Source organism: Grammomys surdaster, unplaced genomic scaffold, assembly GCF_004785775.1.
Source record: "Grammomys surdaster isolate TR1022 unplaced genomic scaffold, NIH_TR_1.0 188, whole genome shotgun sequence".
Lineage (NCBI taxonomy): Eukaryota > Metazoa > Chordata > Mammalia > Rodentia > Muridae > Grammomys > Grammomys surdaster.
Window position 1 is genome coordinate 3,805,987 of NW_021604633.1, and position 26,621 is coordinate 3,832,607.

Here is a 26,621-nt window from a genome sequence, read left to right on the forward strand (position 1 = left end):
TCCCTTTCTTTCTTTTCTCTTTCTTTTCTCTCTCTCTCTTTCTTTCTTTCTTTCTTTCTTTCTTTCTTTCTTTCTTTCTTTCTTTTAGATTTATTTATTCTTATTTTCTGTGGATCAGTATTTCATTTGCTTGTATGTCTGTGCACTACATTTGCTCACAGAAGCCAGAAAAGCATCTCAGATCCCTTGGAGCTGGAGTTACAGATGGTTGTGAGCTACTTTTGGGTGCTAGGGATTGAACCAAGGTTCTCTGTAAGTGCAACAAGTATTCCTTACCCCTGAATCATCCATCTATCCAGGCCTTCTTTCTGTTGAGATAAGTTTTGGTAACATATTCTATTTATTATTCAGTTTACAGATGTCTTAGCTAGCTTTTTGTCCTCTCATCTCCACCATCTTTCCCCCAATCCAAGACAAGGTTTCTCGGTGTAGTCCTGGCTGTTCTGGAACTCACTCTGTAGACCAGTCCAGCCTTAAATTCAGAGAAACGCCTGTCTCTGCCTCCCACATGCTGGGATTAAAGGCATGTGCCACCACCACCACCACCACCACCACCACCACCACCACCACCCAGCTTAGCTTGCTTTTCTATTGCTGTGATAAACACCACAACCAAAAGGGAACTGGGGAGGAAAGGCTTAATTTTATCTCATTAGTGCGTTATGAAGGGTGGGGCTCACGGCAGGACAGAGACATTGAAGTAATGGTACTTACTGGCTTACCCTCAAATTCATGGCCAGCTACCTTTCCTGTATCTCCCAGAACCATCTGCCCAGGGGTGGCACTGCTACACCAATAGTTCGTCAAGAAAAGGCACCTCAGACTTGCTAAAGGCAAATTTGATTGAAGCATTTTGTCAGTTGAAGTTCTTCTTAGGTAACTCGGGCTTGTGTCAAGTTGACAAGAAACTGGTGAGGACATCAAGTGATTACCTAGTGCCTGCTGTATCCCAGGCCTCTTGTGTGCACTGGGTCACAGCACAGGTGGAAAGACACAAGTTACAGCCCCTGCACGTTCCACTCACCATGTCCAGGGGAGAGGTGTGTCTGTGACTGGGTGTGTAAGTTCAGTTGACAACTTGCTTTTTGTGGTGCTGGGATGGAATGTGGAGCCTCCTGCGTGGTAGTCAAGTGCTCTACCTCCAAGCCACAACTTGTTGAAAAATTCATCAGGTGGCTCTTTAATATATGTATTTTATTCTTTTTTTTCTTCCTTCTTTCCTTCCTCTGCTCCTTCAGTCACCTGCCCTCCATTGCTTTTACTGGCTCACTCTCCTGCTGCCTTGGTGAGGAGGTTTGTTCAGAGAGTCTGCTGACTGCAGGAAAAGGCTAGCTTGGCCCTGTTCTTTGGTAGAGTACAACCCCTTCCACTCTGTTTCTCTTTCTAAGTTAGCATTGCTCTTTCAAGGCTACTGCTTTTAGCTGCCATTGGTTGTCTGCTGTGTAGCTAACCTGTATTTCAAACTTCAGTAAGCAGCCAAATAAGATGCTTTGATCTGATGCCACCTTCTCCTGAAGGTCCTGGTGACTCTTTTCTGCCATTCTCTTGGTCCCTCATTAGTTCCAGTTTCTGTTATTGTCTTGGCTTACTTCATGGTGACCAGCGACGAGAAATCTCATAAAATACATGTGAAAGCCTGTCTGTATGAGAAGGAGAGGACACATGGAATTAAGAAAGGTGGCTGCAGTTGTTAAGAAGACTGACTGCCAAGCTAGGCAGTGGTGGTGCACACCTTTAATCCCAGCACTTGGGAGGCAGAGGCAGGCGGATTTCTGAGTTTGAGGTCAGCCTAGTCTACAGAGTGAGTTCCAGGACAGCCAGGGCTACACAGAGAAACCCTGTCTCGAAAAACCAAAAAAAAAAAAAAGAAAAGAAAAGAAAAGAAAAGAAAAGAAAAGAAAGAAAGAAAGAAAGAAAAGAACACTGACTGCTCTTCTAGAGGTCCTGAGTTCAATTTCCATCAACTTCATGGTCACTCACAACCATCTGTAATGGGATCTGATATCCTCTTCTGGTGTGTTTGAAAATAGCTATAGTGTACTGACACATATTAAATAAATAAGTAATTTTAGAAAGAAAGAAAGATAGCTGGTATTCTAACTACAGTCACATATGTTACCTGCTTTAGAGCTCTGGAGATAGCCAGACCTAAGATTGGAAGTCTGGGTTTTTCTTATTGTTGATTATTCTTTTTTTTTTTTTTATAGCTTTGAGACTGAAGATGAGTCATTTAATGTCCTTAGTATCTTTATTTATTGAATGGCACTGGCATCCATACGTCTCCCCATGTCCATTACAGAAGCAGGGGAGAACCAAGACTACACTTGTGGAAGTGTCTGTGACCTGTTAGAAGAACTTGATCTTGGGGTTGGAGAGGTGGCTCAGTGGTTAGAAGTACTTGTGGTTTTCCAAGGATACCAGTTTGTTTCCTAGCACCATCTTGAGTAGCTCTCAGTTGCCTGTAACTCCAGGGGATCTGATGCCTTGATCTGGAGACATAGGCACCCCTACACATTTGGCTTACTCTCACAGAGATGCACTCACATACATGAATAAACATTTAAAAAGAACTTGGACTTAGAATGGGCTCTGTGGAACCTGTGAGACTCTCTTTCTGGCCAGACCAAACTGCTAATGCAGGTCACTTAATTTGGGTTGACTGCTTCCATAAGTGATGACACTTAATCCTGTTTTCTACCCAGTGTTGAACTAGAGGGTGATTTTGTTAAGTGCTAACTTGTTATTGTGTTCTGTGTAAGTGTCTTCAATACTTATTCCTATACCAGTTTGTCTTTTGATTGTGTAAAGTTTATTTCTTCTCTTTGCTAATGAAAAGTCTGGACCACAGACAGCAAGAGATCTGACACCAGAAGGCTAGAATGAAACAATCTTAGTAATTCTGCCTGACAACCTCTCCTGAAAGTGAGAGGGTCTTAGTTTAAACATTCTTGAGACTTTTGCAGACACATTTCATATTTGTTTGTGACAATGATTTTACTTATCTATTTTTCTAAAAATGAAACAAACAAAAACAAGCATGCATTGTATGAGATTGAAGTAAATACCTCCAGGTCAGTAATGCCATTTGGAATTCTGGCTGCTGCTCTCTGAGCTCCCTCCATTTTCTTTCACCTCTGGGACACCTTTCCAGGGGACCATAAGTAGCATGCATGAGGTTAGAGGTGGTGTGTGCCTGCCTACACCCAGGAACATCTGCTTTCTGGAGTTCCTCCTCCTCCTCCTCTTCCTCTTCTTCTTCCTCCTCCTCCTCCTCCTCCCTCTCCTCTTCCTCCTCTTCCTCCTCTTCTTCCTCTTCCTCTTCTTTTTTTGATGGCTGCTACTAGAGGTTGCTTAATTTTGATTTCCTTCTCCCCCACCCCTTTTCTCTTCTCCCTCTCACTCCGGCCCCAGTCGATCTGGCCTGGATTTTCTTCTTTTTTAAAATGATGATATTTGCATATCCTCTTTTCTGCCTAATGTTGAGCCAGAGGGTTATTTTGTTAAATGTTTACCTGTTACCATGGTCTCTGCCAGTGTCTTTGATACTTAATACCACACCAGTTTGTCTTCTGATCTTTCTAGCTGTTTGTCTTCCATAGCAATGATTCTGTGTCTGTACTTCTTGGACACTTTGATGGCACCTGTAGAGCAGGAGACACATACATGTATCAGCCTTTGTCATCAACTTGAATTGCAGAAAAGACTTTTAATGTGAAGTAGTCGCTCCCTCTCAGTTGGGTCCTCTCCCTGGTCCTGTTTTTGGGTCCTCTAGGTCTTGTATCATTTGGGTGACCTCCAGTTGCAGATGAAGGTCTTTGTGTACTAATCTAAAGGTGGAGCCCACTTCCTGTTTTTTTCCCACCAGGGTGAGCCTAAGTTCTTGCCTTGGTGACCACCTTCTTCCTTTCAACAGTCAGTGTGGCCTAAACTAGATTTTTTTTTTTTTTTAAGGCACATAATGCTCAAAGGTTCTGAGGTGTTACTTATAGGCCCCAGTTTTGGTACGTATCTGGGCATATTTCTAGATCCAAAAAGGATCAACCATTTCGCAAACTTGTTTAAGGCTATCCAAACGTCCATCCAAGTGTGCAGAAGGGGAGACAGAAGTGGACACGCATCCTTAGCCTGCTTTGTCTGTTGAGTAGACGATCACGTTTTCCAGATGTTAGAGTGTGAGTGTCACCCTGGAAGGGTAGTTCTGCCATATTACTTAAATACACTATCAGTTGAGTTTTGTGTTGCTGTCCCTGGAGAAGGGTGGAGACACAGAGGCAGTATGGTTGGTCTTCTGAAATCTAGAATTTGTACCAATTGTGAAAACAGTACAAACAGTACAGACTAAATGGTCAAGACAGCTGTTAAATGCTTTCTCTTACTGATTTTCAAAGAAAAAAAGAAGGAAAAAATAAATAATTAAATCTATATTTATATAATCTAAAAAAAATAGTAAAAATACAAAAAAGCAGTCTACTGTGAGAAAGCTGCTGTGGGCAGTGGTGAGCTTGGTGAGGGAGGGGCTTCCTGTGTTGCTGCTGTGACAAATTACAGAAATTTAGAGGCTTCTACCGTTCCATCACACAGGCCTCTGTCCACTAAAACCAATTCACTAGGGTCTTTGTCACTTTGGGGTAGCTCTATGTGAGCATCTGTAGCCCTGCCTTTTCCACTATCCAGTGGTACCCACATTCCTGGGCACATAGCTCCTTCCTTCATCTTTAGAGCCAGCAACAGCTGCCTGAGTCTTTGTAATTATCTAAGTCTTTCTTAAGCTACTGATAGTGTTATTGGAGGCTCATCTTACTGAAAACCCAGTATCTGAGAGAAGTGTTAAGGATAAAGAACATAAAAGGAAAAGAGGGAGGGAGCTTTGCTTGCAAATCAGCATCTCTCATCCAAAAGGACCATAGAGGGAATGATGAGGAGAGAAGCTAAGAAATGGAGGAATATCCATGTCTTTTCTGAGAATGAAGAGATCTTCCAGGAACACAGGGTGTCCCCTTTCTTCCCTCCTTCCGTGATCTGGAGTGTCTAGTTATAGGCATGCCTGCTTAAGAATCTTTAACTTTGTAGTAGGAGAAGAGAGACTAGGTCAAGAAAGCCTCATACTGCAGTGAACAAAATACTTATCAGTGACCAATGTGTCTGTGCAGAGCATAATGGGATCTGGCCTAAAGGCAAGGCTGGCAAGGAGACCAACACCAAATCTCTTGTGGTGCTCTAGTCACCCATGGAATGCTTCAAGTAAAGAATAACTTCTCAGTAAAAGTGGACCAGGAAACTTGGAACCACACACAGCAGAACTGTTATCTCTGGCAAACTAATAATGTGTGGTTTAGCAGTGTGACCTCCAGATTGGCTGATCTCTCCTTCTCAATATGTGAGGGAGGGTCTCATTATGTAGCCCAGGATGGCCTTGAACTCATGACCCCTGTGCCTGGGATCATGAACATTCAGTGCCACATTCAAGTAGGAGCAAATGAAACTGGTGGGTTGCTTTAGGTTCCCTCTGTAGCTCACCTCTAACTCTTCTTTATTTCCATGTGTCTGTGACTGCAGCCACAAAAGCTGTCCTGGTTTTGAGCACAAGTGTGAATAACATCCTGGACATTCTCCCTCCTCCAGTCCTTGACTTAGTGGAAGCTGCACAGGTCCTTCACTGTGTGTAAGAACACACTTATATAGCTAGGAATTAAAATTACGTGTTTAATGGGCCATTATTGCCCCTGCAGCAGGAAGTAAGGTGTAAGTTACAGGGTCTTGGCCTGGGTCCTGATAATGGTTGCACTGACAGAGCTGAGCTCCTTTACAAGCTTGAAGCACCAGAGTTGGGTAGTCTTTGCTTTCTCAAAGTGTGAAACTTAAAATTTTGTCTTTTATTATGAGTGCTCTCAGCACAGTTGGTGCAATTTATGTTGACCTAAGTTTCCTAAACTTCACCTTCAGGAAGGCTGGCAGCTTCTGAGCTTGGTGATTGCTGGCATCTCTTAGTTGGGTCCTACAGCTGGCAGTGGCTTCACTTGCAGAGGCCTGAGGCCATTCCACTCTCCAGAGACAACTTGCAGCCCCAGTTGCTCAACTGGGGTGCTTGGTACAAAGCTTAGCCACTTGAATGACAGGCCTCTGTAGCAAATGCCACTTTTCCAGGTACACACACTGTAAGGTTAGAGCCTGTTTCCTAGAGAATGGGCCATTGGGACTTTCTGCCCTTTTCTACTTTCTTTTGTCCCTTTGGTTTTTGTCTTACTGTGAAATGACTTAGTTTTGAATGGAGGTTAGGTTTCTGCATGATAACTTTGGATGTTCCCTTCCTCTGGAGGACTTACTGCTGGCTGTTTTTCCCAGCCTGGGAGCAGTTGTCTGTCAGATCAAGGATTGAGAGCATGCAGTTTCAGTTTGTGACAGCTCTCTAGTTACAATTCTGCTCCCCACTACTGTGTCCCCATGTAGTGAGATCTGTCCCAGCATTTTGGTGGTGGGCCCTGCCCATGCATGTTTGGATTCTATGCCTCCTATCCTGTCCCAGCTTCCCTCAGGCTTAAACCTGTAGGGCAAAGTAGGCAGATTCTGGGCTTCTTGACATACTCTGAGGCCTTGGGGCAGACTGTATTTTGCATTGCTTTTCTAGTTCTCTGCAGGGAACTTGGCTTAAACTACCTGCATTGCATCGCTGGAAGCCTTTTCTGTTGTGTTGTTTTGATGAAGTATAATTTGTTGAACCAATCTATTTATTGCTGACATGGCGGTTTTATTGCACAACTTAACTATCGCTGTGTAAATAATTTGTATCTTTATTGCTTAGATTAGTGCCCACTTAGAGTTATTTCATGTTCAGATTTGAAGTGCAATTGTGTTAGGAGTGTGCAGTCGCCTCTAGACACTGCTGATTTATCCTTCATCTCAGCAGATGAGATAAGCCGACTTTTCTGTCTATTAAGCCTAACTTCATAAATGTGTATGCATTTCCTCCCTCCTCAGGCACGTGCGCTAACACCTCAAACTGCGGAAACAGATGCCATTCGATTCTTGGTTGGGACGCAGTCTCTTAAATATGATAATCAGGTAACTATTTTTGACAAATGTATACATGTTAATTACGAAGCTTATTCTTAGTTTCATATCCATCTTGCTCTTGATTTTTTTCAAACAACAGTTAAAAAAAATTTAACGCCACACAAACAAAATTTTCATTAGATTTAAATATATATTTCCAAGTCGTAACTATTACCCAACTATGTATAATGATTGATTTCAATAATTTAAATAGTCTGTTTACTGTTTCTCCTTTATGTGTGTGCATGGTATATGTACATGTGTTTGTGTGTGTTTGTGTGTATGTGTATAGGTGCATGTGTATGTTAGAAGTTGACTTTGGGTTTTTTCTTCAATTGTTTTTTCTCCCTGTTTCTCTCCCTGTCCTGCTGTCTGTATTTCTCTGTCTGTCTGTCTGTCTGTCTGTCTGTCTCTGTCTGTCTCTCTTTGTCTCTCTCTGTCTCTGTCTCTGTCTCTCTCTTTCTCTGTATGTGTTTGTTTGTTTGTGTGTATGTATAAGTAACAGAGTAAGATATCTTACTCTGTAGCCGGGTACCCTGGAACTATGTACATCAAAGTGGCCTCAGACTCCAAGAGGTCTGCTTGCCTCTGCCTCCCGAGTGCTGAGATTAGAGGCGCACCACCATGCCAGGCAGTGCCTTGTACACTTAGCTCATTAAACCTAGAGCTCATTGATTTGGCCAGGTTCATGAGCTCCAGAGATTTGTCTAGCTCTGCCTCACTGGTGCTAGGACCCTAGGTTTGTGCCATCATCCCTGGCTTTCATATGGGTGTGAGCAACCCAAATTCAGGTCTTCCTGATCATGCAGCAAGCAATTTAAAGGCTGGGCCATCTTCCTCACCCCTGTTTAGTTGCTTTTGTAGTTTGCTTTGTTTCTATGATGACATAGTCTTTACTGTATAAGTGATGAAGAAGCGGTCTGGGGACATGACCATTGGCTGTTTCTTACTGATCCTAGTACTATGTGTAATTAAGCCTGGAACAGGTTATGATCCCATTTCAACAAGAAGAAACCCATCTGCTTCTGTGGACACTGCAGTGGACACTTAGGGGATCTGTGGCTTAGTACTAACTGTATGACCTTTAACAAATGGATTAACTTTGCTGGACTTCATTTTCCTTATTATAAAAATAGAAATAACCATGCCTGCTCTATGGATCTCATGGAGAGACTACAAATATCATGAACATTATATTATCCTTGACACTGGGAAAAGGTTTGTAAGGCCATGTTAGTCATGGTAGAAGGCCTCTGTCCAGTTGATATTTTCACACAGGAAATAGCATTAAAGCCATTGACAAACAGTGATGTTGGGTAGGCACGATGAAACTGTCACTCTTGCATGCTACTGAGGAGTTTCAAAATGGCACAGTCATTTCTAGATAGATCTTCTGTAAGTGAACATTTCTGTTACTTAACCTGCAATTTCAGTATCTAAAACCTAGAAAAATCTTTGTATATAAATAACACTAACTACAATGGTACTCAGGAAAAGTCAGAAGTGGTCAGAATATGAAAATGTGCAAATGTTGGTTGGACAATAAAAAAATTTTATTTTGAGTAGTGACTTAGGCTCCCCCCGGCCTCCGGCCTAGTCACCCTAGTGGGCTAGTATTCATTCTCTGTGCTCACATGCTCAAACTCACACTCGGACACATACATATAATGAGTAAATAGGGGGCTGACAAAATACAGTAGAAAAATTTTCTAAAGTGAGTGGGTGGGAGATATGGAGAGATGGCTCAGAGTTTTAGATCACTGGGTGCTCTTCCAGAAAACCCGAGTTGGGTTCACAGCACCCATATGGTAGCTCACAACTATGGGTAGCTCTCATTCCAGGAAATCTGACTCCCTTTTCTGGCTGATTTGGGTACTAGAAACATACAGAAACACATTCAGGTAAAAACACTCATACATACAAAATAGTTTCTTCAAAAAAGATGTGTGTTTGTGGTCTCTGAATCTACCATAAAAAGGATACGTGGACACTCCGAGAGTCCTTCCCAGGGTTTCTGAGCCTGGTCTCTCCCAGCTGTGCCCATGTGGCCCTTTCCCTTCCTTCTTCCCTAGCTTGGAAGCAGCTGTTGAGTCTCCTCTTACCTATTCTCCGGGATGTGTGCCTTCAGTGTGGGGCTCCTACTGTAGAGTTCTCATTGGTTCTTTTCTGTATCAGCTTTTCTCCAATTCATTCTTCTCTACTGTGATACGTGCTGGGCATTTTCTGAGGACTAAGGACTGTTTAATGCCTGTCACCCGTCACTAACAGTTGTCACACATGACTTTATGTTGAGGAAGGTCAGACATCTTGGCAACAATTTTTTATTGTTTTGGATTTATTTTTAATTATGTATATGTGTATACATCTCTGTGTGGGTATGTGCCTGTGAATGCAAGAGTCCGAGAAGTCCAGAGATACCCTGTTTTTTTGCAAAAGCAGTACATGCTCTTAATGACTGAGCTGTCTTTCTAGTTCCCATGCTTATTTCTAATATGAAAAATACATTTGTTTATTTTACAAGGAAACTTACGATGTTCTAGATTTTCTTTGGCATTTGTTATATTTCTAGGCCATCAAATCAAATATTTGTTTCTTCTATGGAAATGGTAATATCTGGGCTCATGCTGTGATTTGCCATGGTGGATCCCTTGAGCTTGTTGGGCTAGATATCAGGGAGATCTGGCTCAAAACCCATCGTGAGTCTGTCTGCTAGAGGACTTGAAGCCAATACCCCAGAGCTTTCTATAGGCCTTTGTGTCAGTGTGTTAGGGTTTCCATTGCTGTGAAGAGACACCATGACCAAGGCAACTCTTATAAAGGATACCATTTAATTGTGACTGGCTTACAGGTTCAGAGTTTGAGTCTGTTATTATCAAGGTGGGAACCAGGATTGGTGCTGATTACTTTTCCTGGGATTGTATACCCAGCATCCTTGGGATTCATGTCCTGGGGTAGACCCAAGAGTATTCATATACATAGGGAGATATACTAATATGCCTAATTAGCATTGGAAAACTGTGATGTATTTAATAATGTGCCATTTCTTATTTAAGTTTACAGCTGAAAGATGGAAACTGGCTTCAGTTAAATAGATCTAGAAATCAAATTCTGTAAACTTATAAATGCTAAAGTAAGAGCCCAGAAGGTCTTAGTGACTCACTTACGGTAACATAGCCAGGAAGTGGCAGAATCCAGGCTGGGTCCCAGGCTTCCTGACTCATGTGATGGAACAAAACAGACTAGTGTTTTTAGTGTCACTGACTTTAATTAGGATTGAGAAAATTACTGAGACATGACCATGAAAATGGCCTGCCTTGTCCAGCCCTAGCCCAGGAGGGCTGTCATTATCACTGAACTATGAGTTGAGAGCTGGCCGTAGTCAGAGGGCTTCAGGCAAGGAAAGCTAGGGAGTGGCTGGAGGAGTCACATTGTCCAGCTGGGGCAGTTTTGTGTAAGACTGGGAAAGGCAGCACTGGTATGTGAGGATCCCCAGGGGACATCGCTGAAGCCTAGCGCTTTTAAGGCTTTGGTAGCCGTTGGTGGGTGTGGGTGCTGTACCTGTGAGTACCTGTGGAGGGAGTGGTGGATGCTGAGTATCCTCTTTAATCACCCTCCACCCTATTGAGACAGTATCCCCTTACTGTGCTTAGCTCACTTTTCCCATTGGCCAGCGAGCTGTGGGGTTCCTCTCTCTACTCCACTGTGTTGGGGTTACAGATGCATGTAGTCATACCTGGCTTTTTAGTGGGTTCTGGGGAATCTGAACTCAGGTCCTCATGATTGTCTGGCAAGCACTTCCCTTACCAAGCCATCTCTCCAACCCTGCTTTTACTTATTTATTATATGTGTGGAAGCCAGAGGACAACCACAGGAGGCAAAGCTTTCCTTCCCCCATCTCAGTTCCAGGGATCAAATTCAGGTCATCAGATGTGGTGAAATCTACGAACCATCTTGGGTGACCCTGCTTTTGACTTTTAACTTTTTGAGACAGGATCTCACTGTATAGCCCTGGTTGGCTTAGAACTTGCTATGTAGACTAGGCTGTCTGTGAACTCACAAAAAAGTAACTATCTGTTCCTACCTCCCAAGTGCTGTGAATTAAAGACATGTGCTGTCATGCATGGCTGGAAGAATTCTATTGCATTTAAAAAATTTTGTGTATCTTGAAGTGGGAGAGATACACATGCTACCCACTTTTGGTTTGTTGTTTTGTCCAGCAGCCTTCAGCAGTCTTACCATGTCTGGTCTCTGTTACTTTAAATTTCTCATTTGCTTTTGAACTGAGCCTGAGGGTAGAGAGAAACTCACAGACACTGTTTTAAAGGGTGGTTGTGCCCTAATCTCTTCCATAGGGAAGGTACCTATGTGTGTTGGGTTTGTTTGTGCTAACTGGCCTGGTTAGCGTTATATGTGGCTGGCACTGGCTATCTTAGGATTCCACTCTGATTAGTGTAGAAGTCTCCTGAAGAGGAGGAAGAATAATCCTGGTTAAGCAAGGGGCCTTCTGAGGCTGGACCACATAAACGTGTTAGCTATTGTGTAAACACTTCAATGTTGTTCTGGTAGCAAAAGTAACACATATTAGTCATTAGAAAAAACATTAAAAATGCAAGCACGGAGATTCAAAGGCAAAGGTCGTGGCCCCCACCTCTGGAATGAGTGAGTCCTTTTGTTCCCACTTGGTCGGGGACACATGTACTTTTTAAAACAAGAGTGGGTGTCATGTTTATGTCTATCTCCTTAAATCTATATTATGGACAACTTTCCATGCTGCTAAATAGTCTACCAGGTACTAAATAGCTTCATGGGGTTGTACCACAGCCAAGTACTAGCTGAATGTATCCCAGGCATCGAGGTGGTTTTGACTCTTTCATTACAGTAATCAGTGCCACTGGAGTGCTTTCTTGGAAGAAATCTGTGCAGACCCACATTATTTTCTTAGAATATGTGTATTTTAAAAATAAGTGTTTTCTACTGGCTTGAAGATAGAACAGAGAAAGTGAGTGTGAAAATCATTTCAGTTTCTCTAATTTTTTTTTCCAGAAAATCATGGAGATGGCATAGTTAACCTTCTCCCTCAGAGACCTAAATTTAACACTGTTGTAATTAATAGTGTAGAGTCGTAGGTGCCGATATGTTGGCCTCATTTTTAAATAAACCAAAAAATGTACTAAAATACAGTCTATCCCATCTCAGTCACTGCTTCCTTGAGTAGATAGAATCTTGCCCATCATAGAGGGTCTAGGCATAGTTCACCTGGTCCCCACTGGACAGCAGCCTCCGTGGTCACCCTTAGTGAGCAGCAGCCCCCGTGGTTACCCAATCCCATTGAACAGCAGCCCCATGGTCTCTCTGGTCAGTTCCACTTCCCGTTGTCCCTGCAGCTATAGACCAGAGCTGAGGATCTGGCAGGTTAACACTAGCGTGCCCTCACTCCCAAGCCTCTTGAGAGTAGAGGTTTTAGCACCTTAGGAATTTAGACTGGAGAAGACCAGCTGGCAGCATTCTGCAGCTTGGTACTGTGGAAGCACTGCAAGGGGACTTGCCACTCTACCTTCTGGAAGGGGCTGGTGAGACCTAAGCGGCAGGGGTGTGTACTGTTCAAAGGTGTAGCTGCCATTACGTTTTCACTTGGTTCTTTATAGGCATGGTGCTTACTAAGGTGCCAAGAAATCCATTCGAGCTGCTGATTGTCCTTTGCTTGCATTTGTAGATCCACATCATAGACTTTGACGATGAAAATAACATCATAAATAAAAATGTCCTCCTCCATCAAGCGGGTGAGATCTGGCACATCAGTGCCAGCCCTGCAGATAAAGGTGTGCTGGCCACCTGCTACAACAAAAGTAAGTGCCATGCTTATTGTTGTGTCTGTGTCAGCTGGAGGTGTCATGTGAGAGTGGTTTTATGTTGCTAATGGGTCTGTGTGTAGAAGATGTGCCCATCTCCTAGGTGCTGCCTGTCCACACTGTGACACTGGGAGTAGATGTTTGTGTTTCAGAGTTGGTTGCTGTTCCAGGAGCACTGCGCTGAGGGCTCCTGTGTGGGGGAGGTTCTCTGCTCTGGTGGAAGCCATGCTACCACAGGCATGGGGTGGAGTGACTTGCCTTCTTCCTACTGTGTGATGTTGGGGACATAGAGTGTCATCAGCCGCCATGTCGTCCTCTCTGGCAGCAGTGGTGCTGTGTATGCTTGGTAGTTGTGTATCCATGTGCCTGGCAGGCTTCCATCTGCCAGCCTAGTCTCTGGGACCTGCAACATCTCTGTCAGACAGTCAGTGAGCTGACGTCACTTCTCCCTCAGTTTTCTTTGTGATTTTCCTGATGGTGCTTTCAGGGGAAAACCTCATCTCATGTCACAGAGTGCATCACTTTCTGATGGGTGGCCCCCAGGAAGCCTACTTCTAGAACCTTTTGGTTAGACTCTGCCTCCGTAGAATTCTCTATGTTCACTTGTTTCTGTCGCACTTCAAACCAACCTGTCTTTATTTTTAAATATAGTCTCTTATTCCTGGTATTAAAAAATGTTTGTTGAAAGGTCTTTTGCTCCCATAATTAATTGAAACTTTTCTTCCTCCTGCCTTACCTCCCTCCTTTTCTCCTCTTCCTTCCCTCCTTTCCTCCTTCCCTCCCTCCCTCCCTCCTCTCTTCCTTCCTTCCTCCCTCTCTCCTTCCCTCCCTTCATTCCTTCATTCCTTCCTTGATAGGGACTTCTATATAGCTCAAGTTGGTCTTGCATTCTTGACATTCTTGCCTTAACCTCCCAAATGCTTGGGTTCCAGATGCCTGCGGATACACATCTCTTACTTTTAGCTTTTTACATGGTGGTACTCCATTTGTGTAAGACATTCATATTGAATTTCCCTGCCTTAGTTACTGTTCTATTGCTGTGAAGAGACACCATGACAAGGTGACTTATAAAATGAAAACATGGGAGCATACTTGCAGTTTCAGAGGATGAGTCCATGACCACTGTGTCAGGGAGCATGGTAGCAGGCAGGCAAACATGGCACTGGAGCAGTAGCTGAGAGCTTACCTCTTGAAACAGTGACCATGGGACAGAGGCAGAGGCAGAGGCAGAGGCAGAGGAGGCAGAGGAGGCAGAGGAGGCAGGGGAGGCAGAGGAGGCAGAGGAGGCAGAGAGGAGGCAGAGGAGGCAGAGGAGGCAGAGGCAGAGGCAGAGAGGCAGAGGCAGAGAGGCAGAGGCAGAGAGGCAGAGGCAGAGAGGCAGAGGCAGAGAGGCAGAGGCAGAGAGGCAGAGGCAGAGGAGGCAGAGGCAGAGGCAGAGAGGCAGAGGCAGAGAGGCAGAGACAGAGAGGCAGAGGCAGAGGGGCAGAGGCAGAGGGGCAGAGGGGCAGAGGGGCAGAGGGGCAGAGGGGCAGAGGGGCAGAGGGGCAGAGGGGCAGAGAGGCAGAGAGGCAGAGAGGCAGAGAGAGGCAGAGAGGCAGAGAGGCAGAGGAGAGGCAGAGAGGCAGAGGAGAGGCAGAGAGGCAGAGAGGCAGAGAGGCAGAGAGGCAGAGAGGCAGAGAGGCAGAGAGGCAGAGGCAGAGGCAGGAGAGGCAGAGGCAGAGGCAGAGAGGCAGAGGCAGAGAGGCAGAGGCAGAGGCAGAGAGGCAGAGGCAGAGAGGCAGAGAGGCAGAGGCAGAGGCAGAGGCGAGGGCCAGAGGGACTGAGAGACTGAGGGACTGAGGGACTGAGGGACTGAGGGACTGAGGGACTGAGGGACTGAGGGATTGAGGGACTGAGGGACTGAGGGACTGAGGGATTGAGGGGAGGCAGACAGAGAGGCACACAGTAACGGAGTCAGATAGGCAGAGAGGCAGAGAGGCAGAGGCAGAGAGGCAGACAGAGGTAGGGACAGAGGCAGAGGGCTAACTGGGAATGGTGTGGGTTTTTGAAGCTTCCAATTCCAATGACTTCTCCAACAAGGCCACACCTCCGAATCCTTTTCAGTCAGTTCCATGAACTGTGGACAAGCATTCATATGAATGACCTTATGGGAGTCATTCTTATTCAAACCATCACAGAGGTGTTAGTGTGTCTGTTGCTCAACCTCTAGAGACACAGCTCTCACATGTCTTCACATTGGTGTGTGTGAGGTGGCAACTGTATTCTAGTCCTTCCTTGATGCCGCATTGAACAGTAATGTAAATACCGAGCCTTGTCACTTCAGCAGACTCTACTTCCCTCTGAAGTCACCTGTCCATGACTGCTGCCTCTGTTCCATGGCTGCCACGTCCATTCCTGCATTCTGCCTTCAATTTTCTAATTCACCCCTCCACTTTCTCTTTTATATGTGTTTGGTTTCGGACTCTGGACAAGGGTCTGAAAGGCATATTTTATATATCAAAGCAGACCTGGCCTCCAGGTTCTCCCAGAATCCCTCAGTCCCTACCTGGCATACCCTGCCCCTAACCCTGAACTTTCTAGCCCAGGGTCTGGGCTGCCCTTCCCTATATAATCTACATATTTTGCACCCCTCCCCTCTCTCCTCATCTCCTTCTTTTGTGTTTTATAAAAAGATAAGGAGAGAGAGAATATGTTTGGTGGAGGTGCAGTCAGGTGTGGGGGAAGGGAGTGCCTCTGAGGGCCCATGCTGAGGCATCCCTTTCCCCTGAGGCACCAGCCACACGACGGTATAGCATAGAATAAAATTTATTCAGGGCATGGAGAGGGGAGTTGAAAGGGTAGTAGAGGCAGAGAAAGACAGAGAGAGAGAGAGAGAGAGAGAGAGAGAGAGAGAGATATTGAGAGAGAGAAAGAGAGAGAGAGAAAGAAGAGGGGAGGGGAGGGGAAGGGAGGAAGGGAGGAGAGGAGAGGAGAAGAGGCTGGCATGTGGAGAGAGATGGGGGAGGGGAATGGGGAGAGAGAGGAAAGGTCAAGAGGACAGAGGGAGAACAAGAAGGCAAGAGAGAGAGGAGGGGGCAAGCAGCCCCTTTTATAGTGAGTCAAGCACACCTGGCTGTTGCCAGGTAACTGTGGGGCAGAGCCTAGGCTAAATGCCAACACCTTCTCTTTTCTCTCTCTTTTCTGAGTGCATCCATCCTTCTCCCACCCCACCTCCCGTGACTCCCCTGGCCTCAATCCTTGGGGCCAGTAAAGTTGCCCAAGAGCAGCTTCCCAATAAGCCTGCCTTTAATATAATCTAATCTGGCTTGAATTGGCTCATTTCATTGGTGGAGAAATAACCTATCAATAGGGAGATTGCAGCTGTTCATGCTTGAAGAGAGCCAAGTTTCTGTGCGTGAAGGCAGTGGTCTCAAGAAAGTAACAGTTAGACAGGTGGGTGATCTTGTGATGAACACAAGTCAGCTGACCTTTGGAACCTTCAGCTTTGACAGGTCCTGTTGCACTCAGTGGGTTGCATGAAGGTGAGTCCTGGTCCGTGTGCAGAGCCAGTTCTTGACCTCAGAGACTCAGCCACAGGGCCTGATGGTTATCCAGGGTGCGGCATCTGAGGTGGTGGGTGCAGAGCTTATTCTGATGGTGTTGTCAGCACAGCTCCTTGGGCAGTGTTTCTCCAGCTGGTGGCCTGGAGCACCACATAACTTGCCTGCTGCATATACACAGTGGTGGCCAGGCATGGTTACTATGCGCATTCCACCCGGAAAAGGCAGATGGAAAGCAGCCAGGAGCCATGGTCCATGGTGATCTCAAGTGTTCACTAGGTATCTGTCTGGAGTCCTCAGGGCAATAGTTTCCTGGGTTTTATTCTCACCTTATGGTCATCTTTCCTCTCAGGTACACTCTATTCCCAGGCACACTGTCCTCCATCGACTCACTTTTCTCCCTAGGCTCACCGTCCTCCCTAGGCTCACTGCCCTCCATATGTTCACTGTGTTCCATAGGCTCACTGTCCTAGCCATACTTCCATGCCATTCTCCAGGCTGTTCTGAGGTCAGCCTTCTTAGCCTTTGGTGTGGAGAGCTGAGCTTTCCAGTCGTCACTGTTCCCTCTCTCAACAGCTCTTGACTCAATTTATTGCTCTCTCCTCACATTTCCACAGTATCCACAGTTGGTGACCAGTGTGGAGGGACCAGCTTCACACTGCAGGCCAAGGCGGGGCAGCCTTGCTGTGACTTCTGCCAGCATGTCAGCACTTCTCAGTTCCCCCTGGGCCTTGGTGCTTGATGTAGACTAGCGCCTGTTGAAATGATATCATTTCAGTTTATCTACATTTCTTTCTAACTTTCTTCCTTAAGTTTCCCAATTGCTGGGATCTGGAGCAGCTGCCCACTGTAGGGGTTTGTTACCACAGTACCCACTGTACAGTTTCATATACTCAGAACAAAAGAGATGAGTTTTGGGGCAGCACTGTCTGTTCCCATGCTGGTGGCTTAGTGGGTATTCTGCTGAGTCCCCTGGCAAGTATTAGGTGGATTTGGAGTCTTGTTGTGAGCCCTGATTGTGGTATAATTCAGCTTCTAGGGTTTCTGGATCTGAATGGCTGATTTTCTGGCTCTCCATTTGGGTCTTACCAGCTCCTCGGGCTTTATGGGGCTGATGGTGATTTGAGCTACTCACCTGGCAGTAGTTAGCAACAGCAGCAAATTGGTGTGAAGAGGAAGTCTTAGTGCTGACTGGTTGCCATGTGCATCACTTCCTTCCAGTTACGCTGAATCTTTTCAAGGACCTTTGAGAGACTAGCTCTTTCAGCTAAATGTTGAAGGCAGTCTGGTCCACCATTCAGTATTTTCCTCATCTGTCACTGTGTCTAGGAAGGAAGCAGTTTGATAACATTTAAGTCTGAATTCAGGAATGCTGTTTGCAGGTTTGGTCTGCAGGCAGCACTGTTTTCCAGAATGCTAAGCTCTTCTCAGGGCAGCCAGCAGGAGCTGGTGAACTTGAGCTCCTTAGATCTTTGCTCTTTGAAGACATGCTTTGTGGTGAGCCTAATCTACTCAGATGATCTGTGGTGACAGTCACCATCATGGAATAGGTGCCCAACTCTTCTCTCCAGATGCCTCTAGAAAAACCTCTGCTTTACAGGTCACAGCTCTGCCGTGTGTTACTGCATATAGACAGCCTTCTCAGGGAGGCCTACCTATTGCACTTTGCAAGTGAATGCTTATATCTTTTTCTTTTTGTACATGCAGATTACCCATGAACAACTAGGTTTCCATGTGATCATTTGTTGGTGTGTATGTTTGTAGAGAGGCTCACCCCTTGTGCTCTCCAGCATGATATGGTGGGATGGGTAGCATCTTTCAATCAAGGCTGAGACCGTCAAGATGTGTCTCAGAGTGCACAGCTGGTTGGGAGGACAGGTCTGGGAAGTAGATTGATGGGTTGAGGCCAGCAGGCTTTGGAGACCACTTTTTATCACTTTGTGTCCTCAGGTCAGTGTCTGTGTCCCCTTTCACTTGTGTGCTAAATTTTTAGTGGATCTTACTGAGAAGATGTGAGAGAGAACCATGGGAAGGGAGCCTCTAAGAAGAGAGTTAGATTTGGAATGCATTTAGAGGGGTGTGCCCTTGTGTAGGAATCTTAGTGTGGACATTACTGTCAACAGCAGTGCCCAGGGTGTATCTTAATTACATGTAGACTCTCCACAGTCACCGAAAGTCTGAGAATGATGGCGTCTCGATGGCTACATACTCTCAAGGTATATATGTGTGTAATAGAATGGGCTGGCAGTGCAAATGACAAACCTCTCTTAGTCCTTGGGACGAAAGGCAAAGAAATGCCCCAGTGTCTCACAGGTTGGACTCCTGCTGAGTGCTGCTTTTCACTCTTGTAGAGGGGCAAGAACTTGAATAAGATAAAGAAACCTGAGGATTGAGAATTGTTAACATCCAACTGTGACTCGTCTTTGCTTATATCTCTGCCAGGATGTATGTGGGGTCACATATTGTCACAGGGGTTTGTGCACTGTTGGTCTGTATTTAGCCATTGTCTGTAAAGACTAAAAGAGGTGTTTTCAAACTTAGGGTGGTGCTTGGGGGCTGCATAGTGAAGATATAAAGGTCAGCCTTACCTTTTTGCACTAATCAGTTTTTTTAGCAGTCTTGGGGACTGGACTCAGGACCTTACACGAGGCAAATCTTCTTCCTTTTGAGCTGCATCCCCAGCCCCAGCATACTGATAACTCTTTAAGGAGCTCATGTCTCTATGAGCAAGGTGGAGATATTTCTATAGTAGAAGATACATAGAACTTGTGAGTACTTAGCACATGGTATCAAATTGCTGGTGGGTCATGAGGACAAGGGTGACAGATGACAGATCTTGACTGTTTGCTCATCCTAAAGGTGGTGTTATTGCTGGCTGGAAAAAGTTCAGGCTCTCAAATAAAGGCAGCGATGATATGCACTCACAGGGTTCACTGCCTCTGGTCTGCCAGGCCTTTTTGTAGTCTGTCTCTCTTAAAGCATGTTTCCGGTAGAGTTTTAAGCCTTATGAGGATTTTGCCTCTTGGGCTGGCCTCTGTTCATTTACAAGGTTCATGTTCACTTACAAGGTTTTCATATAGTTCATGGGAGAAGGAAATCGCATGTGTCAGTGAGAAGAAAGACTTTGCTGTTTTATGTGGTTATTTAAGGTTTATTTTATCTGTATGTGTACATGTGTGTGTATTGAATGTCTGCCATATGTGTATGGGTGTCCTCAGAAACCAGAAGAGGACACTGGAGCCTCTGGTGCTGGAGTTACATGCAGTTATGAGCTACCAAGGTAGATGGGAACTGAACGCCAGTCCTTTGAAAGAGCAGCAAGTGTTCTCTCTTAACTGCTGTGCCCTATCTCCAGCCCCAACTATCCTGCTTTAAAAGCATTTTTATTTTTCTGAATTAGAGTGTATTGTGTGTATTCATACTGTTCATGTGTGTACTGTGTGTAGTATGCATGTTTATGGTGTTCTTTTACATATATGCACCATACTATCTACACAAGTGTGCTTGTGTGTGTATGCGTGTGGTGTATTCTGCCTCGGCTGACACTGTTCTTGCTGATACCCATGTAGCAGTGATCTAACAGTCAGTAGAGGGCACCATTGTCTTGACACTGTGTCCTTGCTTGTGGCCCATCGCAGGGTCCCCACATTATATGTTCTGGTGGCCTCAATCTTTACTGCTGCTCTGAATGTCCACATGCCATTCCTGAAACCTTTTCTTCTGACCCTTCTAGAAGTGTGCTCTGACTCTCAGACCTTGCATAGAAGACATGTCTCAGACTTGGATTGACTTCTGCCATCTGTGCTCTGTGGACAGTGTGCATTCACGGGGTTGGCACAGATGTGTAGAGAATTTAATTCCTGACTCTTAAACCACAGGAATTCAGAGATGGTTCCTCAGTACTAGATGGTTCCTTAGTACTTGGGATGGCTAGAATATGATAGATGGACTGGCCAGAACCTGGAGTGTGGTGTACCTTCGCCTTCTAGGTCACCATGTGCACACATTATTCACGTAGCCTTTCTGTGATGGTAGCAGGAACTTCTAAAAGGTGAGCACAGAACTCTTGGGGCAGCTGCAGAGTGGGGGCAAGATCCATAGTGTAGATCTGGTATATCTTTTTCTAGTGTCAACTCTGTTGATTTTAAGCAATGAAAGGATTATTGAGCCCTGTGACAGACAGGTCTGTGAGGAAAGTATAGCTCAAGTGTCTAGGACAGAGAGAGGAGGACACACAGTCCCAGTACAGGGTTCCAGAGCATGTGGTCCAGAGGGGCAGACAGGTGTGGCCGGCAGCAATGCCGGTTGCTTGGTGTGGTTTGAATGCTACATCTTCTCTCTCATGAGGTAAGGATAACTGCCCACTCTGTGGGTCAGAGCACTATGAAACGGGTTTTCAGAGCAACTGCTATTACTTGAACTTGTGTGTGGATCCATGAAATGCGGGCTCCTGCAGTGCTGGAAGTTAACCCATGCTTATTGCATCTGTGTCTTCTTGAGTATGCAGCTTCTTCAGAGGAGCATGGAGGGACATCCCAGGGGCTCTCCTGCTTGAGTGTCCCTGACTCAGTTTGTTTATCTGTAGCATGGAGTTGCTAAGGCAGGTGGTCCATGGTACCCTGCTGGCCTCAGTACCCTAAGTGCTCTGATTACAGTAATGGCCACATCCATGGGTCAAGGTACAACTGCCTGTTAAAAGCCACTATTTCCCCTTTATCTCTGTGCCACATTAGAAAAGAATTATATTTTTCGATTTAAATGATTGCTTGGTGAAAATGAGCTAAGAGAAGAAGGGTTTCCTGGGTAGAGAGTATCTTAAGGCTTCTCTTTATAAAACCAGAATTCTTAGATGAAATGATCAAGAGTCCTTTGAGAATGGTGCCCGGGAGAGGTAGGGAGAACAATTAGAGTCCATGAGGATCACTGTCGAGGGGATGCTAATTAAATGTGGGACCAGAGGATGCCTGGCTGCACGCGGGGCCCTGCTGCATATCTCTGAAGCTCGCCGGCTTCTGTCTTTGCTTACTTCCCTTCGTGCTTGCTGAGCAGATATTAAGACTGAATACCAACTTTGTTTTAAGGTAGTATATACTTGGAAACGGCAGGGCTAGCTTTTCTCATGATCTTGGGCCAAGAAAGACTTCTTTGAAAAAGAGAGAAGAATCAATAGCTTACTGCTGAGAACCTGTCACTCTGGAGACCCTTGGGGCTCGTCACATGCTGGGGCTCCCAGGCACCCTTCCTATTAGTCTGTTGGTGGCAGCTTTCTTTTCAGAACCCCTGCCTTCCTCAGATGTTGAATGTGAGTGTCTCAGCACTGCCAGACCTTGTCTGCAATTTCATACTAGTTTTCACACTACAGTATGTTTTGAAATGAAACATTTTGTATTTAAGGTTAAACTTAAATGCAGCATGTTACTTAATAACACGAGCACATTCTCAAAATTTTGTGGCTAGGTAATTTTTGTCATAGCATCACAGAGAGTGTATGCATACCTTAGATGGTGTGGTCTGACAGACATCAGGCTACAGGGCATGTGTGTGTCATATAGCCTGCTTCTGTTAGAGCCAAATACAGAAAAACTTAAGGCTAAATCTAGCTCAAGAAAGAATGATGTAATCAAAATGCTACTGCTCACTAACATGATGGGTTGTTTAACACTATGTCTGTTTCTTTGGGAAGATCAAAGTTTAGTGTGGTATATACATAAACCAGTAACAGCTAATTATCACAAGAGTGTGTAGTTACATGTGGCATGCTCTCTCAGACCAGTACCAGTACTCACAGAAGTAATATGTTGTGTGGTGATATCACTAGACGATGACGACTTTGAGCCACTCTCTTAATGTGCAGCTTATCCCGACTGAATTAGCATGAATTTCATCACCTTATCTAATGAGTCTTAGTTTTTCTGTGATAAGCAGCTGTCACATTGGTTGAGCTGCCTCCTCTGGAATAGCTGTGTGCTGAAGACGACTGCTCTGGGAGGCACTGAGATAGATGCCCAGTTAAATATGTCCATGCGTGATTCTTGGAAGATACTGTTCTTAGCCTTCTTTTGGTTTGGAGTTTGTATAGTATTGATTCATTGACATCACTTTATTGTCCTGAGAGATGAGACGACCACACCATGTCAACTCACCCAGGTTTCTGTGGTTGTGATTTTGGAAAACAGTTATTATGTTAATTGGAGGATGCCTCCTTTTGGGTATGAATAGCCTAAATTTTATTCTTTAAAGTTTCAATGCTGCCTGTTTTAATCAATAGTTAGTGATAAACATAGCATAGAGAAGTAGATTCCCTATCTCTAGCTCATTTCCAAGTCTCTTGATGTATGTGGATAGAAAGTAGAGGTGCTAAAGGCCTGTCTAAATGGATCTGTGGCCCCACCTAGAGTGGACAGCATTGTGTGGTGAAGGGCAGAAGACCACAGAGTGGTCTGACTGAAGCGGCTTTGAGAGGCTCAGGGGGTGAGCAGGAGTGTCTGGATACTTGGGGTTCGGCTCATGGCTGCTTGGACAAGTCACATGGCTTTCATCTTTCCATCATTCTTATTTTACACCCAAGGAAGCCTCACAGTGACGGTGGTGGCAACAAGGACACAGTGATACTTTTCAGTGCTGTGGTGTCAGACATGAAAACAAGCGCTTTATCTGATCACAAATTATGGATTGCCTAGTTAATGCCTGCTTTTTTAAAAGTTATACTGTGTGTGTATGTTATGTTCACATGCGTGGAAAGCAGGACAACATGGTGGAGTTAGTTCTTTCCTTCTACCATGTGGGCCTGTGGGATTCAAATCAGGCCATCAGGATTGGCAGCAAGTACTTTAACTGAGACATCTTGTTGGCGCTGTTGTTTGGTTTTGATGGTACTGTGGAAAGAACCCAGAGCCTTGTGTGTGCTTGGTGAATACTCTTTCACCAAGCTACATGTCTAGCCAGTGGACTATTTTTTGGAAGAGAGTTTTGTTTTGTGGGCTAGGTTGGCCTCAAATGGGCAATCTTCTTGCCTCTGCCTTCTAAAGGCTGGGATTACATTCATGTGTCTTGCCTGGCTGCTCCTGTGTCCTCATTTCCATTTTCCCACTGAAGAATCACTAGTGACTTTGTAAGCAAGCAGCACAAGGTAGCTTAACTCAAGGTAGCGGCAGTCAGGAGGCTGGTACTGATTACAGCTGTGTGCTGCAATCTCGAATATCAAGATCCTGAGTACTACCCCAGTCCTCAATTAGCACCGGAAAAGGCTATGCAGCAGGAGTAGGTGTAGCAGAATTAGAAAGCTCCATCTGAGTAGGGGGTTGTTGTGGTTGTGCTGTGTTATCTGGAGATCTGGGTTTGTCTGCCAGCTTGTCCCCCAAAGTTCCTGTGCGGATGGAAAGAGTGTGGGGTTGGGATCCCAAATTTGCCTGGTAGAAAAGTGTATGAGTGTGTGCATTGAAGGACGTCAGGCCCTGAAGGAAGGCATACTTTCCGTCCCAGGGTGAGAATCAGATTAGAGTTACTGCTCCTGTGGGGCAGCTAGGTCTCATGGCCCACCTTCAGATGGCTACTGCTCTCCTAGAAACACTCTGCATTACCATAAACCAGGCCCTTGTCTTCACAACCTCGCCCTGTTGGGAGTGCAGGTGCTATGAGGACCTTAAGACAGCTCTCACTTGCGGTATACTTGCTTGATGTCTGACTCAGAAAGGTTCACTGTGCAGCATTGCTGTGTGTGCCCTGTGTGCCCTGTGTGCCCTGTGTGCTCTGTGCCCTGTGTGCCCTGAGTGCTCTGTGTGCTCTGTGCCCTGTGTGCTCTGTGTGCTCTGTGCCCTGTGTGCTCTGTGTGCCCTGAGTGCTCTGTGTGCCCTGAGTGCTCTGTGTGCCCTGTGTGCTCTGTGTGCCCTGAGTGCTGTATGGTTTGTGTGCCCTGTGTGTCCTGTGTGTCCTGTGTGCTCTGTGTGCTCTGTGTGCCCCATGTGCTATGTGTGCCCTGTGTGCTGTGTGCCCTGTGTGTTCTGTGTGCCCTGTGTGCTCTGTGTGCCCTGTGTGCTCTGTGTGTCCTGTGTGCTGTGTGCCCTGTGTGCCCTATGTGTCTTGTGTGCACGGCACTTTGACATATGCATTTGTGAAAGGAGAGTCACTGTGTGTAGCTTGTCTGTTTCCTCTGAGGACGGAGCTTGTTGGTCATGGCTTTCATGGTGTCTGTTGTTGCACAGCTGTGTGCATAGTCACCAGCTTTTCCCTTAGTACCATTTCTTTCTCACTTGTCACTGCTGTTATCCCAGCGAGTTTATGCTTTGCACAAATATGTGACTTTATTGTCATAATGTAGCTGATGTCATATTCTGCATGTTTTCCTTTTTTACCAATAAAACCCTTTTAACATGTAAATAAATGTCTTCTAAAAAGTAATTTTATGATTTTTTTTTTCCAGAGCAGTATGTTTGGGATTTTGACCCTTCTGAATTTGTTGTTCCAGGAGAACAGCATTTGGCACAGTGGCACAGACCTCAATGACTTACTTGCTTCTAGCATGCACATTTTGTAAATACACGTTGTGTTTCTTACTGATTTTTTGTCCTGTGGAATTGAGCTGTAACTGTCACTTCCTCTTTTGTTTGTAGTAACTTTTACATATTGGAGTTCAGAGGTCATGAGTTCAAAGGCATTAAAAGTAAAAGAATTTATTTCAAAGAGATTTTTATATCTTTAGAATGGGATAAAGCTCTAAGATCTCAAGTATTGTCTTTCTAAGTCCAAAGAGTCCTAATTATTCTCTTCCTGTGTGTCCACCTTGGCACCTGTGCATCAGAGTGAACTCAGCTGAGTGTGGACCACAAGCTTGGGGATTAGGTGTTGCATGAGACCTGAGTCTTTGAGTAACAGTCAGACAGACTTTGGACTGCAGCATTTGTTTAAGTGCTGTTGTTTTTACTGTTCAGTTGTATGTGGGGAGGACTTGACTTGCATCTTCCCAGCCATTGCTACTTGGACAGTGGATGTTGACTCAGAGCACAGAGTGTTCTTATTCTCTTTTATTTGAGCCCGAGCCCCGGGTACTAACTACGCTCCTCGCAAAGGCCTCTGGGTCCCATTTGCGTCATTTCTCTGTCCTCATTGACTTTCTGCAGCACCTCCAAATTCAGAGTCATCTGGATGTGTAATTAATGTGCTGTTTACTGCTCCTTCCAGATCACTAATGAAGATGTTAAATAAGGCCTGGTCCCAGAGCACCCCGGACGCCCCTCAAAGCTCGGTGTTCTACCATTTATCAGTGTGCTTTGTTTATAGTCCTTCCTCCTGGTCTCAGCCCATGGGGGTGCTTTGACAAAACCCAATCTGAATTAATTTTTCCAGTAAGACCATAAAAAACACTGTGACTGTTTCCTCCGGTTTCCTCCCTCCACTCCAGATGGGTCATTTGCTGTGCTTGCCCTCAGCCTGATATTTGTTCTCTGTCCTTGGCCCTCACCTCTCCTGAAGCATCTGCACTTCTGCTTTGGAGATACAGGGTAGGAGCATGCAGTCTCCCTGGCTTTTGGAGGCCTGGACTCTGCATTAGGAAGGTGGTCTTGAGGTGATTCCTTGCCCCAAGTGTTGTGTACCCTTCACACAGGTGCTGAGGCTCTGTGCTGGTGCTCTCTGCTGTATAGCAGCCCTCCATGGATGGGGTTAAACAACAGAGGCTTACTCCCTGATAGGGCTGCAGGTTGGAAGACCAAGAGGACTGTCTAGCGTTCATGTCTCCCATGGCCTTCTCTGTGGCTTGTGTGCTCAGTGGTCTTGCCTCTGTATTCTCTTTTGCCTGTCTTTTGTAAGGACACCAGTTATGTCAGATCACAGCCCTACCATGTGGCCTTATTTAACCTTAATTCTTTCCTAGAAGCCTGTCTTCATACATGGTCACCTGGAACTTGGGGCTTTAACATATGTACATCTCTAGCAGCCATGATAATCTTTTTTATTTATGGAGAGATTTGGGAAGGGCCTTCTTTCGCCATTAGGCTCTCACACCAGCTGGGAGGCAGCCCGCCTATCACCACATTTGTACTCCTGTGGTTCCAGGAGCCACATCCCATGCAAAGCACACATGGGCCCCCAGGTTGTACACATTCTGCTTTGTGTTTCAGATTAGAAGTGACATCTTGCAGGCTACACTCTGTTTTACTAGGGGCATCTTGAGCTGCTCACTGTTGGG

At 45.4% G+C, this 26,621-nt stretch overlaps 1 protein-coding gene across 1 annotated transcript in view; it reads left to right on the plus strand.

The window, feature by feature from the left end:
- Positions 1-26,621, plus strand: part of Eipr1 (EARP complex and GARP complex interacting protein 1) — a 115,897-nt gene that overhangs the window by 2,466 nt on the left and 86,810 nt on the right. Inside the window, exons 2-3 of the mRNA XM_028768867.1 lie at positions 6,976-7,059; positions 12,764-12,896. Of these exons, the coding sequence (XP_028624700.1) occupies positions 6,976-7,059; positions 12,764-12,896 (217 nt within the window). The remainder of the gene's footprint in view (positions 1-6,975; positions 7,060-12,763; positions 12,897-26,621) is intronic.